Source organism: Daphnia magna, linkage group LG6, assembly GCF_020631705.1.
Source record: "Daphnia magna isolate NIES linkage group LG6, ASM2063170v1.1, whole genome shotgun sequence".
NCBI lineage: Eukaryota > Metazoa > Arthropoda > Branchiopoda > Diplostraca > Daphniidae > Daphnia > Daphnia magna.
Window position 1 is genome coordinate 8,398,022 of NC_059187.1, and position 17,700 is coordinate 8,415,721.

At 38.0% G+C, this 17,700-nt stretch overlaps 6 protein-coding genes across 11 annotated transcripts; 3 read left to right on the forward strand and 3 right to left on the reverse strand.

Moving 5' to 3' along the window:
• Nucleotides 1-225: 225 nt before the first annotated feature.
• On the reverse strand, nt 226-2,900 carry LOC116925160 (UBX domain-containing protein 7). The gene is made up of 7 exons (XM_032931801.2): nt 2,673-2,900; nt 2,352-2,612; nt 2,154-2,293; nt 1,931-2,077; nt 1,571-1,789; nt 1,139-1,498; nt 226-714 (listed from the first exon to the last, which is right to left on the reverse strand). Exons 1-7 carry the CDS (start codon nt 2,818-2,820, stop codon nt 556-558), a joined length of 1,434 nt encoding a protein of 477 aa, XP_032787692.2. The 5' UTR covers nt 2,821-2,900; the 3' UTR covers nt 226-555.
• Nucleotides 2,901-2,933: 33 nt separating this feature from the next.
• On the reverse strand, nt 2,934-7,574 carry LOC116925158 (sodium-dependent noradrenaline transporter). Its single transcript, XM_032931791.2, is given in 18 exon segments — nt 2,934-3,495; nt 3,561-3,661; nt 3,718-3,817; nt 3,886-4,017; nt 4,093-4,206; nt 4,208-4,301; nt 4,373-4,476; nt 4,542-4,734; nt 4,808-4,894; nt 4,957-5,024; nt 5,088-5,171; nt 5,237-5,301; nt 5,620-5,751; nt 5,811-5,874; nt 5,935-6,213; nt 6,277-6,414; nt 6,481-7,375; nt 7,434-7,574. Coding segments are annotated over 17 exon segments (2,250 nt in total). The 5' UTR covers nt 6,532-7,375; nt 7,434-7,574; the 3' UTR covers nt 2,934-3,051.
• A 76-nt stretch (nt 7,575-7,650) lies between these two features.
• LOC116925167 lies at nt 7,651-8,878 on the forward strand. Of its 3 annotated transcripts, none has more exons than XM_045175244.1 (3): nt 7,651-7,999; nt 8,131-8,252; nt 8,317-8,878. In XM_045175244.1, exons 2-3 carry the CDS (start codon nt 8,159-8,161, stop codon nt 8,772-8,774), a joined length of 552 nt encoding a protein of 183 aa, XP_045031179.1. In that variant the 5' UTR covers nt 7,651-7,999; nt 8,131-8,158; the 3' UTR covers nt 8,775-8,878. The 3 variants fall into 3 exon arrangements, with proteins under 3 accessions (XP_045031179.1, XP_045031180.1, XP_032787704.2); XM_045175245.1 differs by having other exon boundaries at nt 8,146-8,252; XM_032931813.2 differs by having other exon boundaries at nt 8,153-8,252.
• LOC116925165 (vesicle-associated membrane protein/synaptobrevin-binding protein) lies at nt 8,869-11,250 on the reverse strand. The gene is given in 7 exon segments (XM_032931807.2): nt 8,869-9,936; nt 10,020-10,118; nt 10,181-10,272; nt 10,334-10,430; nt 10,432-10,455; nt 10,533-10,792; nt 11,108-11,250. Coding segments are annotated over 7 exon segments (822 nt in total). The 5' UTR covers nt 11,166-11,250; the 3' UTR covers nt 8,869-9,744.
• Nucleotides 11,251-11,434: 184 nt separating this feature from the next.
• LOC116925166 lies at nt 11,435-15,731 on the forward strand. Of its 4 annotated transcripts, XR_006648138.1 has the most exons (6): nt 11,435-11,574; nt 11,698-14,448; nt 14,515-14,854; nt 14,916-15,171; nt 15,241-15,345; nt 15,415-15,443. XR_006648138.1 is itself a non-coding variant. In XM_045175246.1 (4 exons), exons 1-4 carry the CDS (start codon nt 14,345-14,347, stop codon nt 15,656-15,658), a joined length of 726 nt encoding a protein of 241 aa, XP_045031181.1. In that variant the 5' UTR covers nt 14,214-14,344; the 3' UTR covers nt 15,659-15,731. The 4 variants fall into 4 exon arrangements, 1 of the variants encoding a protein (XP_045031181.1); XR_006648137.1 differs by having other exon boundaries at nt 15,238-15,443; XR_006648136.1 differs by having other exon boundaries at nt 15,241-15,443.
• LOC116925163 lies at nt 15,636-17,574 on the forward strand. The gene is made up of 8 exons (XM_032931805.2): nt 15,636-15,777; nt 16,008-16,113; nt 16,273-16,389; nt 16,547-16,711; nt 16,794-16,944; nt 17,008-17,147; nt 17,217-17,299; nt 17,369-17,574. The coding sequence occupies exons 2-8, from the start codon at nt 16,011-16,013 to the stop codon at nt 17,465-17,467; spliced, it is 858 nt and encodes a 285-aa protein (XP_032787696.2). The 5' UTR covers nt 15,636-15,777; nt 16,008-16,010; the 3' UTR covers nt 17,468-17,574.
• Nucleotides 17,575-17,700: the final 126 nt, after the last annotated feature.

Sequence of the window (17,700 nt, forward strand, 5' to 3'; positions counted from 1 at the left end):
TTTCCTCCAACAGCGCCAATGTCCGACAATTGACGCGAGTCAATAAATTCAACAACTGCGGGGACGCCCGTTTATTCCATGATAATAACCGCCTTGCATGACTAAGTTTGTGTATAAAGTTGCAACGTGGAATTTGGTACGAGTAGAGAAATTGGAGAAGCACGCGTTCCACTCGACGACCCCTGAATGAGATAACTATAAACAAAAGTATACGAACTCCAAAGGTTTTGAGAGAAAAAAAATGCAGTGTATTTATTAGAACGATCCCAAAAATTGGGCGCGCGATGATGTCCACTGAATGCGCTTTTGTTTTCCACTTGACACTTTGAGATTAAAATTGTGTTCTTTCAACTTGTCTCTGAAAGACACACCTGGGGTCCACGAGGTAGACGAGGATAAAAAGAAATTAAGTTAAAAGGAAAATTTTTAAAAATTGCTCAGGGGAAAAAAATGATGAGAAACATTGAGCTTTAGACGCACGAATGTAATTTGTAGTTTGATGCACTGTTCTCTCAGACACACACACACACACACACAGATTTTTCCTGCCAACACTCATCTGGCTTGAACAAATATGGTGTCATGCGGGAAAAGGCCCGCATCTTTGAGTGTCATTTCACTGTCCATCGTTAAGAGCAGCCGTTTCGGGAAGTTGGCCATTAGTTCAAATTTATCACGTGTAAACCCTTTGCTGGCAGCATACTTGACTAAGGCCTGCAATTTATCAGTAAAGTAACAAAATTTAAGAATGGAATTCAAAAGTTAAAAGTAGGGACTGTGTTTGCTTTAAAACAAGCAAATTGTAATGAAACCACAGCACTAGAATGCTGTAACATTTCAGGTTATGGAACAATAAAGGAGCTGAAATGCTTTCAAGGTTTTAGGAAAAACGAAACAGTTGGAGCTCAAGAATGCTGATTGAAAAATCTGATTCGGTAGGCTGATTCGTCTCAATTGACACAATGGCTTACCGGAATAGAATAAAACAAAGCTTTTGGTTCACTTCAGGTATTTAGGAAAAGAATACTTAAGCTCATCATGCTTGAAACTATTTGTTGAGTCTTTTTTCTTTTCTTTCTTTTTTAATAAAAGGCAAATAATTGAAAAAAAAAAAAAGGTTGATGGTGGTCGTGCTTACCATTAGGGTAGAAGAGCAGGGAAGAGTTTTTTGTTCCTTAGAACCGTCTGGAAATCGAAAAACAATTGATGAGATTGGGTCTGCTTCGGGACCCAAGTGCCTTTTCCAGTCGTCATCTGTTGTTTCTAGACGATTTTCCAGTTGCTGTGGCTCGAGTTCGGTTCGTTCCACACCTTCAGTTTTCCGAGGTTCGCTAGCTCGGCTGTCAGATTCAGAGTCAAACCAATTTGTGTGTTGATCATCGTCTTCATCACTGACAGACTCATCGTCTGATGCTAGTGTTTTACGATTTTGAGCGGCTAACGAGGCTCGAATTGCTGCTTGTAACTGATCATCTTCACTGGCATCTAGAATGGTTTCCTAAAAAGAGCATAACCCATAAATATTACCCAATAAAAATAAAAAATGTCTGCGAACCAAGAATCTTATTACCACTCGTCTCTTTTTAGGCTCTGATACGCATCTATCCTCATCTCCCCATGAAGTGGTTGCCAAAAACTCTGCAATAAGCGTTTCATAGGCACTTGTTTCGGCGTAATTCCATTCAACCATCAACTCTCCAGTTCTGGGATCCAAAACGGCAACATATGGCCATTGGTTAACCTTGTAAAAAGTCATATATCGCTGACCCTCTTCACTGTCCACATACAACTGAAATAAAATTCCAAAGTTATGCATGGATTGATAAAAAAAAAAAAAACTGCTTTAACTTTTATAAGAATGGTTATTAACTAAGCATCACAAAAAGCATAAGTTTTATAGCTAAAGGAATGAGTGTGTTGGTGATGTTACCTGGAGGAATAGAAAGTTCTCTCGAACGAGATTTTTGATTGACTTTTGAGACCATACATCGCGATTCATTATCTGACAACTAAACTCAGATACATTTTGAATGTTGACCATTATCCACTTTTTTAAGGTTTTGCCTGTATCGCGGGCCTGTAATACACCACGAAAAGTTATTTGATAAAACCACACTGAAATTTTCATCTTCTCTAGATATATTGATGCTTACATTGAGGAGATTTCCATTGAACATCATATCTATGGGTGGTCGAAAGAGTTCTTCCAAACTCCTTTTACCTGATGAAGAACTGGCTGAAGTAATGGATGATGTCAGGCCATTAGTTTCTCTCAGACGAGATTCTTGCAACTCTTCAAAATCAATTAAATCAATAATTCAGAATAATTTGATCACCAAATTAACCATTACTTGTTTCAACTTCAAAGTTGCGGAAGGAATCAAAAACCGATTTAACTATTCGCTTTTTCCCCTTGAAGCCAAATCCATATCCTTCATATCCAGCTTCTACCAGGACTTCTTGCTTCTGAGGTATTGGAGCTCTGACATAGTCTTCCTGAGCACCTGATGTGTTTGGATGTTCTGTAAGTCCTTCCATATGCATGTCAACAGCCCTCTCAAGATTTCCCCTGCAGGCTTCAATCAAGGTCTGTGCAACATCTTCTGTGCTACCTTTATGAAAAAATATAGTTTAGAATTTTTTTTGTACGAATTTCGAGTTTCATTTGATACCTGTAACCGCACAAAACTGCTCTATCTGCTCTCTGGTCACTGTGCATGATTTCGCTTTAGACTTGGCACTTTTTTCACTTCCGCTTCGGGATTTGCTTTGGCTAGATTTCGAAGAAGAACCTCGAGAAGAATCGTCAGAGAGATCCATTGTGAATTAGTAAAATTAAGCAAACCTAATGCCTTTAACGCTGATTACGTGCGTCAGGTCTACAGCCGACAACAAAAAAATTAGAAGAAAACGCCATCTGATGTAGATTCAGAGAAAGTACAAACCATAAATTTGTATTGAGGGCGCGAAATTTTGTTTTAACAAGGTAAGCAAGAATTTTGAAAGCTTTCAACATGAAAAACAACCAAACATTTATAAAATTTGATTTTACTATTCAATCGTGACGCCCAATTCATCGTAGTGCCTTGCATAGTTAGGCATACGAACCATAGTAATACTCGGACGCCGGCTTTTGGGAATGACATTCTGATCGCTGTTAGAGATATCTGGTGTTAGAACTTCGTCTTTCACCCTCCGCGAAATAGTATTCAAAGAATATGGCACTGGCCCAGGTTCTTGCTCAATAGATCTCTTCCAATGGAAATGAAGAAGTGGATCAACTGGGCCCCAGTTTCTTTTAGGTTTCATCGAATTGGCTAACTTTTTTATCAGCTCGTATTCGGTCTCGTGAACCACTACTCTAATCATGAAGATGATCGCTACCACTAAAGCTAGAAAATACAGAGACCACCCAGTCGCTATCAACCATATAGGATATTGACAATCCACAGTTCCGTCCAACGGCACACCCAAGAAGCCCCAAAGTTCTGCAACCTGAAATTCATTCGGTAATTAAAATTAAAAATTATCCAGCGGCAATACGCTAGAACCAAACTTACAAGAAGAAGAACGATAGTAACATAGCTCCACGATACGTTCCAAACAAAGCTCATAGGTCGGCTGAGCATAAATTCCAGATTCTTCTTCACATTTTTTCTGCCTGTTGGAAATGAATCTTTAAATAAAATGAGATATCAATTTTTACGCCAATCTTACCATAAACCCACAGCCAACCAATTAAATGAACAATTAAACAAGTAAGTGCAGTGCCTCCTGCTGCGTAATGATCCCACATCGTTAAAATTTCATTTCCAGCCTAAAAGGAAACAATTGTCGGTTATTGTATGACAATTTAAGAAGAATGTCTGGATAAAAACGAAGCACCGGAATAAGGCCAGGAACATTTATAAGCCAGATAGCCAAAAACAGCAAGCAGTAAGTCAACTTTCGATGGCGTTCTTTGAGTTGTGGAAAATTCTCGTACACATTTTGGAAAATTGCATACGACAGGGGTAGCTATAAATCAAATAATACAATTCGATTTTAATGATGGCTCTTGCAAGTTAGGAAATCGTGCTTTTTTATTGTTACCATGCTATTTATTCCAGCAAGAAGGAGGAGTCCAAAAGCAAGACCAGCCCATAACGAATCGGAAACGTTATAGTACACAGAGTATATGAAGGCGTTGGGTTGGACTACATCCTTTTCCATCAAGTCCAGAAATTCCAATCCATGCGAATGCCGTAATTACGGAGATGATGGCAAAGAATAGGTTAATTAACCATATTAAAATTCCATCTCTAAATAGTGGAGAAAATGAAATCGAAATGTCTCGTCACTGAAGGGTGAACGCACGTTAGAATTCAAATACCGGACAATGTTTCTGCTGAAATAGCTAGAAGATGTTAGCGTAGGTAGAGTGCCGAAACCTATCGCCAATGAAAATAAAACTTGTACCATTGCGCCATACCAAACCTAAAGTACAATCCATAAACATAAGTCACAAAAATGAACAGATATGACGATTGGTGATCAGTTACCTCTCCACGTCCAAAGCCCCATGGCTCGTGAGGGACAAGCAAGTTAATTCCCCTTTGTGCAGTGTTGTTTACATTCGAGAGTGAATTATTTGGGTGAGATAAAGCTAAAGCCATCACCACACCAAGTAAAATAGCAGAGACAATCCCTGACACCGATAGGATGATTTTCATCACCTTGTCTCCGAAACAAATACTGTTTATCAAAAATTAATCCTTATGCTGCGCCGTGTCAAAATAAAATGAAGCATTTTTTATGTAATACGAACCTTAGTGCAACTATTATTAACACAGCTGCAAGCATGGGCAGCATCTTAAAATTCATTTGTTCTTCATATTTGTACAGGACTCGGTTCCTATCAAAGAACGAAATGGTTTCTCGAACAAATGGAACATATGCTCAAGCAATTATTCTTACTCGAAACAGAATTCTTCTTCAGAAATCACCCCGTAGGAAGTACAATTGCTACTTCGAGGATCCTGACACTAAAAAGTTAAATCTGAATTGAGGCAAAATAAATAAGTAAATTCACTCTTTACTTTTTATACCAAACAAGTGGTGAGATTTTGACTGGAAGGTAATTCGCACCCACTCCAGCCGCTAAATCCAACAATGCTAAACTGAAAGGCCCACTAACAAAGATAAATATAATTTCAGCACAAGAAAAAAGGAAATTTTCGTATGAACCATGAATTACAGTTGCAAGCGTAGGAAAATAACCAGCCTGATAAATACCAGCCATCATCTGCGCAATACCTATGCCTATAAGAAAGAACACAAAGTAAATGGTTGATCAATTACGGTTAAATAAAAATTCCTGGATTCCCTCTTAGACCGAAGTCTCATTTGGCGCGAAAAAGAATAAATAAATAAATTCCATTCTTTCACACAACACCCGTTTTTCATAAACACCCTTATCTCTATTGGTCAAGGCTATGCGTACGCCATCACTTGTTCCCTTTTTTTTTTTTTTTTTTTGAATGAAGAAAGGTATGTCGTAATGCAAGGGTGTGGAGATTACCGACAAAACTAAAAAATTGGATTTAACCATGAACCATAAACCAACCATAACCTATTTACCTTTGAAAAAAGGGGCAGCTCTCCATAACTGGATGACTCCAGTTTGTCCAAATTGACCCAATGATAGCTCCAATACAAATAAGGGTAACCCGACAAGGACCATCAGTATTATATAGGCAATAAATGCTTCCCCTGCAATAACTAAAATTATTCTTGTTTCAGTTCACAATGTGACTGTAAAATAATTTTACCAGAATAATTAAAGTACACAAATGTTGGTAACCTCCAGATATTACTGAGTGCAAGACTCATCGCCTGAAAAAGAAAGACATCGATCAAGATCAATTCAATAAGAATGATGTCAGTTAAACTTACCATGAGACTTGCGTTATCCAACCATATGATTCTCTGAGATTTCTCGTCCTTGAAAGTAGAAATGCTTAATGGAGTCAGGTCGTTTGTTGAAGAGAATTCGGGGATATCCGACAGACCATTTGCAGAAATGTTACTTGCCCTTGAATTTGTTAAAGGCCTATGCGATGATAAGAAAATCCGTTCGGTTTCGTTTCGCTGGCGAACAGAAGCGATTGACCTGACAAGCGAATCGTCATCTTCCATCAACCCCAAAGGAATTGAGGTGAGTTCCAAAGGTTCCTGCAACAAGGCAAAAGAATAACATTGTATAATTCTGGTGCATTAATTACTTAAAAGACACACTTCAATCGCACTGTTAGTTGGTTGTTTATTGGCCCGTGAACTCTGCCTTTCGATTCGGCCTCTCACCGGATCGTGCTTGTCTTCGATTTCATTAAGGAATTCCGATTCCATATTGAAGGAAATGCTTGTTACCTGAACCTTTTACCGCCAGGACACGTTGAGTTGGCAAACACTAGATCGCTGTACGAGCAAAAATATATATACCTGATTATCTCGTATTTCGACCACTTCACATAGTTGCTTATTCCGCTTCATGTCAGAAACTAGTTTTAAAACCTATAGAATTTTACAAAAATACCAACGACATCGATGTGCTTTCCCCCGGTACGAACAGGCGATAGATATTTGTGCGAACAAAACACTAAAGTGGACAGCATAGGAATCACCAAGACAACGGGCGGAATTGTTGGATCGAAGAGTCAAATATTGTAACGAGAAATGTTAGAAAACGCCGTAGTCACTTTAAGTCTTTGAGTAAATGGGAAACGTAAGGAAATATCTGAACCTATGAATCTCTCAGTCGAACTTCAAATGCGATTTAAAGAAAAATACTAAAGATCGAATGTCGACTTTGAAAACAGTCAACTCGTGGGATCGGAAAGCGTACGAGGTACTGAAATCATAAAACGTCATTGGGTCATGGAATAGCCAACGCACACGTTGCAATCCTTATCTTTTTTTTCCTTTATCACACATCTCCGAGTCATAAAACAGTAAGCGCAGAAGCTTGTTACGATAAGATGACAAATAAGAAATCCAAAGTTTATGCCCAGGAATGTACGGTATGCAACCATACTGACTAAGCGGTTTTTTAAACGTAAACGAATGGTCAAATTCAATGTTACGGGTAGCAATTATATCTGCGTGTACTTCTGACCTGTATGAGATACTGAATTGTTAGGTATCAGTGTTATTTAGTTGTTTCAGTAGCAGAATATGATTTCACTGCTTCCAAATGGTTTTTACCAACTTACTTTATGCAACACCCAAACCCAACAAGGGAAAATCATGTTTTGTCTTGAATTACTAGTAATGCACATTATCGTATCGATTACTTAAAATTATCGACAAGACTTTTATAGCCATGGTAGAAAACGACCTGTGAAAAACGGTTTCTTAAAATTATTACAGAAAAAAAAAACGATGGCTTGACATACTTAAGTTACGACGTCATGATGATGTTAAAATATTTAACAAATTTTCCCAACGAATCCCTGATACGGCTTTTTAAAAGATTGTAAGAAATGGGGAGCGATAACAGAAATCTAAGAGCGTGTAGCAGTTTGTAGACGACATTCTACGACACAACATTCGTGGAAGTTTGTATCACGTGTTCGCCATAGGGCGTCATTCTGTCTGCAAAACAACCCCCATCCTCTCACCAGCTTTGTCGCACAAAATTTTCTCGTTTTTCTTTTTCACCAAATTCGTCAACTGTCATTAACATAATTTTCTCTATACTTACTACTTCTCTTTTTCGTGGCTGGATCTTTTTCTGTCCCATACAACAATCCAGCACCAGTCCAGTCTGACACCGGGTCGTGTCTTGTCTCTCCCATCTCCTACGTTCGACTGCAGTCGACCAACACGTGCATTTGCCCAAAGTACTTCTTTTTGAATCTCAAGTGACTCGCTTCATAACCACAACATATTTATAAATACGTCACTTTGGTGCTACTTGTTGAAAATCTTTTAAAATCTCGAATATTTGGGCATAATTCATGTAAGTTGTTTTGTTTTTTTCAATTTACAGTGATTTTTTACTCAGCAGACGATACATTTCCAAAATGTCTCGCCTTCTCGAAATTACGTAGAAAATCCCAGAAATTCGCGAATATAACATTTGTTTTAAAGTTCTACTTGTGAAAGGATTTAGATAGAGATGGACTTAAAAGGCAACAAAAAACGCAAGATAAGCATTTCGAAAGAGAGGAAAAAATTTCAGCCATTGAAGAAATGGAAAGTGACTAACACCAGTAAATATTTGTCAATTTAATGTCGGAAAAAAGTATTGCATTACCATTGGAAATTGTGAATTAGGACCAACCTTTGTGGAAGATCGTGATATCATCCGACGCTTGAACGGAAATGGAGTAACACACATCGTCGAGCACATTTTCAGCTATTTGGATTACAAAAGTCTATCGAACGCTGAGAGTGTGTCGTCTGAATGGTGCGAAATCTTGAAGAACGAAAGAATTTGGAAAGCGTTAATCAAGAGGAACATCGTTGTAGATCCAGTCTGGCGTGCATTGTTCATTAAATTAAAAGAGCCAGTTGAAAGCACCCAACTTGTGGAAGGTGACGATGTTTACATGACACGGAAAGTGTGCCAAGATATTGGAAAATTGCATCAACAGTTTGTCGATCTAATGTCGTCATCAGTTAGTTTACTGTCGTCTTCTGTCAAACTCCTTTCCAAGATGTTGGACTTACTTAAAATCGTTGGTATTGGTTTCGCTGATAATTACGAAAGTGATAGTTCTGAAGAAGACTAACTCAGTTCCTAAAATTTGCGTTTTTTTTTGTTTTTTTATAATTTGTTCTGTTGTTCACAAAGAAACTCACGAAATAATGTTAATAAAAAAATGCTACATGGTTATTGGGTTTTTTATTTAGCTTTATTGGCCCAGAGAGGAGGAAAACAAGAATTATCATACGGGGACACTTGCTGCACAACTAGGTTTTTTTTTTTCTTTTTCATCTCGTTCAAATATGCCAACAAAGGTTCCAGCAAACTGGAAATTATTACAGAAAATAAAAGGGAAAGGGATAGCAAAAAATTCCAAGGGACAGAAAATTGTTTCTCGACCGTTGGAACTTCGACAACTTCTCTTAAGCTGGACAATCCCCAAAACGGCACAATAAATGAGAACAGAAATTAAGGACGTTGGAAAAAAGAGAAAGATAAACTTCCACTATAGAAAACACGAGTTTGGATAATTGTTTATATATATTGAACGCCTGCTTAACCAAAACTGTTAAATAGTTGAACCAAGGTAATATTTTCCAGTAAGGGGATTGTGTGGACTTCTTAGGAGAAAGGAATAGAAAAATACAAAAGGAGATGGAGGTGTGAACGGGCATAACTAAACTCTAAGCCAACTGTTACATAACTACTATCAAAAATTTGGGAGAGAAACAACTAACTAGCTATCTTTCTCAGCGCCCCGTGCAAAAACCCACAGCTTCCTGCACAACTGGAAACTTAAAACTGAGCTGTTCGGGTGTGGGCAGTTGCGCAATCATTTAGTTTACACGAAGAAAAATTCATGGGCTAGTTTTTCTCGGTTGAATGCTTTGCAGAGCGCTGTATGAAAAAACAAACAGGAAAAAAACAAGGCGGAGAATAATTTCGTCAGAAAACATGAAGGAGACTTGAAATGAAGAGATATATTAGCCCTACTCCCATTCTGTTGGGTAGAAGAAAGTATACCAATATGCCAACTCTCGGTATTGTTCCTTTTCTTAGAAGAAGAGCTTCGCAATTATGATACCCAGTAAAAGGGCAGCCACAATATATAGGACGTTTGGAGACGAGACGGTCGCTACTGAATCCTGGCCAGGTTGACGATACATGAGAGGAGGCTGCTCTGGCTTGAAACCTGCTGATTCCGTACCGGAAGATACATTACTGCGTCTTAGCCGCAATCCTTCTTCCTACGAAAGAAAAATGGTAAAGGTGTGAGGAAAAATAATAATAATAAAAGATCTATGCGTCTCACGTCCAATACTAGACATACTTTTAATTGAATATTTTCTCTCGTTGCTGAACTAAGCTCTTCTCTAAGTCGGGTAATCTCATCGGAAGCCTTGCGCAGTTCCAATTCCAAGTTGCTGACCTGCATAATGACAAAGCTTAGTAGATACAATTTAATGACAATACAATAAGATGTCAAAATACTTTTTGCATAGAGGCATCTTTTGAAGTTTTTTCTTCAGTCTTGACAACTGGAGCAGCAACGGGAGCAGCAACCGGGAGTGCTGGAGCAGAAGCTATAAGATTAATTGCCAACATAAGAATGTCTTTTATTGTTTATTGCAACATGATGGCTACCTGAATTTGTCACAGCTACTGTAGGTGCTGCAGAAGCAGCAGCAGTCCCAGCTTCATCTGGTGTTTCAAGTACACACTTGAGTTTCCAATCATTGATTTATTTCCAAAGAAGTTTCTTTCCACTGAAACAAGGACAAAAAGGAAAATTTGATGAAAAAATCATTTGATGTGCAAACTTTAGGCAAATGAACTAAATTACCAAGGTTTCAATGTTAAATTCTCCTTCAGGTGCCAGCACAGACAACACTTGAAACTTGTGCTTCCCCTTTTCATTAGGATCATTTGGATCAAATGGCTGTAAAGTGACTAGAATTGTGACAGCTTCCTTTGGGCCTATGACTCCTGTGGTTGGTTTCACACAGTATCGTTTGGGAGCAGTGGTTTTCACCTTGAAGCAAACTTTCTTGTCCACATTGTTGGACAGCTTCATCACCACAGAGACAGGCTCTTTGAATGGTCCTGAAATACAAAACAGTTATGTTTGAAACTTCTTGCCATGTAAAAAACCAATATATTTTTATTCCTAGCCAGGCACGAACTGAATCATTCTGGCATTACAAAGCAAACAAAATTTACTCAGTGGAATTTATGTTTTCTAAGATAGGTATTAGTTTTCCTCCACTATTCAGCTTTCTGTTTCTACTATTCAAAACGTTCCAAGAGGTAGATAATAACAAGGCAAGCGGCGGAGATTTGACACGTTGGAAATCTTTAAAGGTTGCTTAACTTTGGAGAGTACATGATAATTTTGTCTGCACAAGTTTCCGGATTTACCTCGAAATCGTAGCTCATTTTCAGGTTCGATTTTTAGAATGGCCTCGGCTTTCGACATGACGCACTCCAATGTAATGTAAAAATGATTAAGTTTGGGATGATTTTATTCAAGACTCTTCTACAACGGCTAAATTCACCATTGGATTTTCTTCCTGAGTTGTCGCAGAGTTGCCACACCGACGTAAATGACTCGACGATTTGGCTTCAGCCTTCAGGCGAGAATGCAGTTGGACCGTGATCTCGAACTGGCAGTTGGCAGATTACCAACTTCATGACACAGTAAACATTTTCACCAAGACAGATAAAAGGAAAGCGAGGGTTGTAGAAACGGGCGGAACTCGGATGCCGCGGAATTCTTGTTGTGCTTCTCTTTTTACTCTACAATTACTGATGGACTTCAGACAATGACATGTAGGGTTCAAGTCGAGTATTGCGTGCATCACCTATTCAAAAGAAAAGTCAACAAGGTTAATTAATTGTTTTTATTTGCTTCATTCGCCCCATTTAAAGTATTGTAAAACTTTACGAATAATATATAAGGTCCCTCGTGAGTCACATTCTTATGCCACCATTTATTTTTTCTTATTTAGGCTACTAGGCTAACTTCGCGGTGTGCGAGATGAGTTTGCGTTTAAAGTCTTATGAAGGGAGAAAATCAATATTGCAGGTTAGATGAAATGCATGCATTTCTAGTATCATCTATGGTACTAAAGCTAATCAGCTCCAATAGATAATCAATAAGTGCATGGCTGTTTTTGACAGTGCAGCTGTTTCTCCATTTTTAAGCCTAATTCACACTGTTGAGCTTATGCTTCTGGAATCGGTTTCTGCAACGTACAACTTATTGATTCAATGGGAAAAATAAAAAAGTGGCATGAGTTGCAGAAACTCGTTCAAATTTTGCAAGTACAAAAAAAAAAATTGGCTCTAGCGTGACGGGTTTTTTAAAACCGTATCTTGGAGTAGCCGTGGAATTTCCGAAAATAAAACTCAACCCAGGCTTTCCGGCTTTCCCGGTGCGGAAGTCGAAATTCAATGTTTGTGCTAGGAGGCAAACAGCAAAGAAATTCAAACAAAACTATAAAATTGTACATTTAGTCTACTCGACGCCAAAATTTGTGCTATTGTTCCAGCCAATAGTCTTTCCATTGATTTTTTTTTAATAATTTGAAATTACAAAACACAAAGAAGAAGAACTTCAAAAAAAGTTTGGATCTCCAAACGAAGCCATACAAGTATTCCCGTTTCTTTCTTTGTAAAATTTCCAATGGCAATTGTATTCATTGGAGTCTCACAATCGTAATTGATTTCCTTGAATAATTCATTACGACGCAGAATGTATTCAAAATGAATTAAACATTCGGAATGTGAAAAGAAATCGTTAAAAAAGACCAGTGACTAAAAACTGTATGGAAAACATTCCACGAAAATAAATCATTTGAATAAGTGAACAGAATTTTTGGTGTTTACGGAAACAACTACAACTCCCTACTCGTTATTAAATTAGGTACGTCGGTGGCGGGCGTCGATCGATAATAAGGTTCTTTTTCATACAGGCAAGTCGGTAGACGTGCAGTTGTCATTCCCGAATAAGCAGCAAGTCTTCAAAACCTTTCAAAAATATCAAAGACGGGCAAACTTTTAGCCTGCGCGTACCTTTTTGTTTTCATTCAGATTAGAATGAAAACAAGTACAGAGGCGTGCTATCCGGTGGTAGCTCAACCAGTGAGCATCCACATTTTTCCGCTCAATATTACACCTCCCCCGAACGACGCAGGTATATACGAATATCAATACCCACCATATCGGCTTCTTTTTTTTTCGCTTTATTAAAACCGCCTTATGCTCGTAAAAACAAACTTTCTTGCTATTTAAGAAACTACAGAATTGCTATTTTAAAAAAACTGTCGGTGCCACAGCGGCGGCAACATTTCTGTCATTTTCCAAAGTTTTTTTTCCCCAAATAGGATGGAAAAACTTGTAAAAAAATATACACAAAAAAAAAAAACAAAAAAAACAAAACAGGCTTGTTAGGTAGCTGTTCTTCCCCTCGGTTTACTTCGGTATGTTATGTGATGTGTGGTTTTGCGGTCCCTCAAGCATAAAGATCACCCCTGTGTTCGAGGAACCGGATCCTGCTGGCCTCGTTCAAATACCTATACGACAACGCACACGTTTTAAATCGCTGAACGATTTTCTTTTTTAAAAACAGTTTTTGTTTTGCAACTGCGATATTGACCATCTGTCTGCGACACGTAGTCTACATTGTTAACCAAGAAAGCATTTTGTTAAAGGCTAATATTAGCCAACGACAAACAGAATTTTTTTTTCTGACACGAGATGTGCGCTAGAACAACTAGATTCTACCACGCAGGTGCCAGCACCTGTCTTTTAAGCAGCCTAAAGTTGCTTTACGGCACGTTCAAGTCCTGGAACGTAGACGCCCTTTAGATTACCCATGACGTTTTGCCGGTCAGGGCGAAAGGAGGGAAACTGGGCCAGTTTACGTCATCGGGCAAGGGCATGAGTACGTTCGACATGCATCGCAATTTGCAGTGACCGAAAAACAGCAAAAAGGCGAGTGAAACAAAATTCTAGTTTATCAGCTGCGATTGCAAACCAGCTGCCTTGCAAAACATGAATCGACAATGCGCATTCCATTTTACTTGGTCAGAAGTTCTGATTTGAATTGCACCAATAAATGGGACAAGTGAATTGCGCAATTTAAGAGAGTTCTATAATAAAAACTATCAGTTACAGAGATAGGACAATCGTGATCAATTGAATAATTTTTAAAAGAAAGGCTGTTTGTTTTTGGAATTGCAAGGTATAAAAAAAAAAAAAAAAAAAGATTAGCTGACATAAACAACCACACCCTCGTCCGTGTTAAAAGGGATTTCAAATGTTCTGTAACAGACATGCCTATCGGTAAAAATCTACGGGGACTTTATGCCACAACCCATAAATTGCATACGACGCAGTTGGTTTAATAAACCAAGTGGAAAACGTGTGAACAAATTTACACGTACGAACAACTTTGTAGAAATGCTGTCAACGCGCTTTTATGCTTCTACAGGATATGCTTTTGAATAGAATGTGGTCCTTTGCTGAACTGTTTACATATTCATCAACACGAATCGAATTCTACATCACGCATGCTGGCTATTTGGTACGTCCGTGCGGCGGTGAGCATCTTTCAATTGATAGCGTAGATGTGAAGGACTTGGTGGTGGGGCAATGTGGAAAAAAGGAAGCTACAATGTTTCAAACAAACAATTCGATAACAACCAGCTGAGTGTCGTGCTATCCGCCGATGATCAACACGGACAAACTACCAGTAGGTACATTTAAATACGGTGCAAATTCACGCAGTTTTATTTCGAATGAATTTCGTCTTTTTAATTTAGCGATTTTCTAACAGTTAGTTTGGGAAAAACTGAACCGGCATGGACTCGACTGAAATGGATTTTAAGAATACAAGAGAAATTAACGATATGGCTGATGTGCGCATTATTCCTTATAATTTTAGTTTTGATTGGAGTTATTATTTGGTTAAGCGTATCGATCCACCTAAACAATCGTGAAAATATGCGCACAATTTCGACTGCTATGGACTTGTTAATCAGCCATAAATTCAAACAAAATGAAAAATTAGAACACTATTCTGCTGATGGAATAGAAAGGGATATCGGTGAAAGTTGCGGCTTTTCCTGTGCGGAAATATTAAAAGCTACCTTCGATTTTCACGTAAAATAAACTTCAAAATAACTACATTCGATTAGTGGGATTTTTCTATTAAATTTTTTAGCGAAGACGAGATAACAATAGAGGAAACAGACTCGGCAAAAAGTTCGCTACCCAAGCGTCAATATGGAACTGCTACAATACAGTCCACGTCAAAAGAAAACTTCCCATCGCTAGAAACAAGTCAGCGCACAAAAAGTTCTAGTTGTAACTATAGCGAAATCATCTTGGAAATGTCTTCGATAAATAAAATCAGCGAAAATCGGACTGCGGAAAATGATTCTGATTCTATAGAAGATTCGTCTGACGAAGAAGATAAAGTAAGCAAAAAATTGATTTTGAAAATGCCATAACATCATGTTTTTTTTTGTTTCCTGATGGAAAAGCAGAGATAATTGAATGATATAATTACCGTAGCCTTCGAAAACTTATGTAATCGAGCAGACCAAAAAAAACAAACAAACAATTTTACTTTTTAATGACTTCTTCAAAGGGTACGTAAATGATTATATCAATTCAGAAACCTATGCTGTAAAGTCTTTTATGATTCATGTGTGTCGCAGTTAATTAAAATGTCAGCGGTTAATGAAAATCACGACTCTTTTTTTGTGTGTGTGACTTATTGCGATGATTAATCGGTGTTACAATGTTCTAGCTACTTGATAAAATCAGCACAAGTGCACAGAGTCACAACGCCATAGTTGCCCAACTCTCTGGTTATTAACAATTGCCTAACATTCAAAATCTAATCAGATAGATTCAACCACATCCATTTACACAAGATTTTACCCGAGTTGGAACATTTGAAAAACGCCTAGCCGCGACATTAACTAACAATACGTTTAAAACTGCGATCCCTTCAACAAGTAGAAAACAACTCGCCAGTTGGAGTTGAATTCACGCATCATTCAGAAAACAATTAGCAGGTATTTTCCGTTCAATCATCTCAGCATCGCTGTTCTTCCTTATTTATCAATAGATTTGCAAGGCATTTACATATTTTTCCGTTCGTGCATTTTTCTCGTTTTTCTAAACATTAATCTTAACTCTCGAGCTAGAAATAGAATTCGCATTTTCAACTATCAAAGGGGGATATTCTAGTCTTGAAATGCTACGTCAAATGCTAAAATAATGAATGTCATTTTCTTTTCGGCAGATAATGGGCAAAAAGAAAGAATACAACTTGTCTGAAATCGATCCCAAACAAGCCGAGGACGCTAGCACCGACAAAAAAGAATCGTTCACTGTGCAAGAATACGATGGTAACACAATATTGACTTTTATTCGTCATCGTTTAGATATTCCTATATCCAAACGATCGCTACACGCCTATCGCCTAAGGAGAGAAAAGATGTTTTCAGGCTCCCCCCAACACAAAATATCATCCGTAATCTTTTTTTGATTTGCGTTTCATGTTTTAGCGATTGTAAATGACGGGGTAACTGACCAACCATGTAAACAACCAGCTTCAGATGACGGCCACAAAGGCCACACAGAAAACGATAGTTCGGGCGACGCCGACCAAACAGACGGAGAAGGTAATTTTAGCACATCCGAATGACCGCTTAACGATCTATTTCCTGTTACGTTTATCTTGCAAGATTATACCTCTCGTAACTAGCTTTAACTCAACATTTTACTCATAATGCCAGAAGCTTAGGGTCATTAAGAGCGCGCTTGTTTAACTATTTTTAGAAGAAAACGAAACGATCCCAAAACAAACTGATTGTGAAGCCGAAAAAAATGTTGAACTTCAAGTAATAAATGGTTCCCAAGACAAGCCCACAGATAACTCGGATAATACTGCGACCACCGAGAAGCAAATACAAACTTCAAAGGCCGAGGAGAAATACACGACTAGTAATAATCTAATCGCTAAAATTCGACTTTGAGGCTGGTGACGTCACCTTACTAAATTACACCATTGACTTTTAAATGACAGTTGATTTAGAAGAAACCAAGCATGCACCAGATCCTTGTAAAACAAAACCAGTTGCTTTCTGGCTCAGAAAGAATCTGTTTTTGATAATTGGCATATCTTTTGTCATCGCACTTATTGCAATCATTTCAATAGCTGCGACATCACGGAGAGGGTAAGTCAATGAAGTTTACCTTGCGAAACGACGTGAATCTCTAAGCCCATGTATGTGTTCCAGATTATCCAACGACGAGGAGGAATTAATTGCACGCAAAGCAAATATTGCCGGATTCAAACCTGCAACAGATGAGAATACAAACAATACAGATAACTTTTCAGAAATCGACAGTACAACACCAACCTTTGCATCTACAGAAAGTAGGACGCCTAACCAATTAAATTAACTACTTAAACAAGATTTGATGTAATTGAAACCCCTAATAACAGGTGATATTGGAAACCCACCTTGGACAACCGTTCATAACACCAAAGCAAGCCATGACGCTTCAACTATTGGAAATATTACGGAAGTAATTATACTTGATAATCGATTTATAAAAATATATTACAGTAAAAATTATTTACCTGATTCTAAAAAGGTTACGAAAGACGAGGTTGAAGACGACGACTACAATTACGATGATGGTTTGGTGGATGCCAATAATTTTACAAAGCCGGATTCTGGAGTTGTAATCTAAAAATATTTACACATTTCAGTTGTCATGCTGAATTTATAATTGAAGACGTCGGAAAAACGTCTGCTCATCAATTATTGTACGTCTGAATAAAATACTTTTGCACGTTTGATTGAGTTGAACGTTCACACGAAGATTAAGAGCTGGTTTCTCCATCGCTTCACGTATGTTCAAAATGAATAGATCATCTCCCGATCAACGTGGAAACTAGAGTTTCGTGAGAAACGATAATTAAA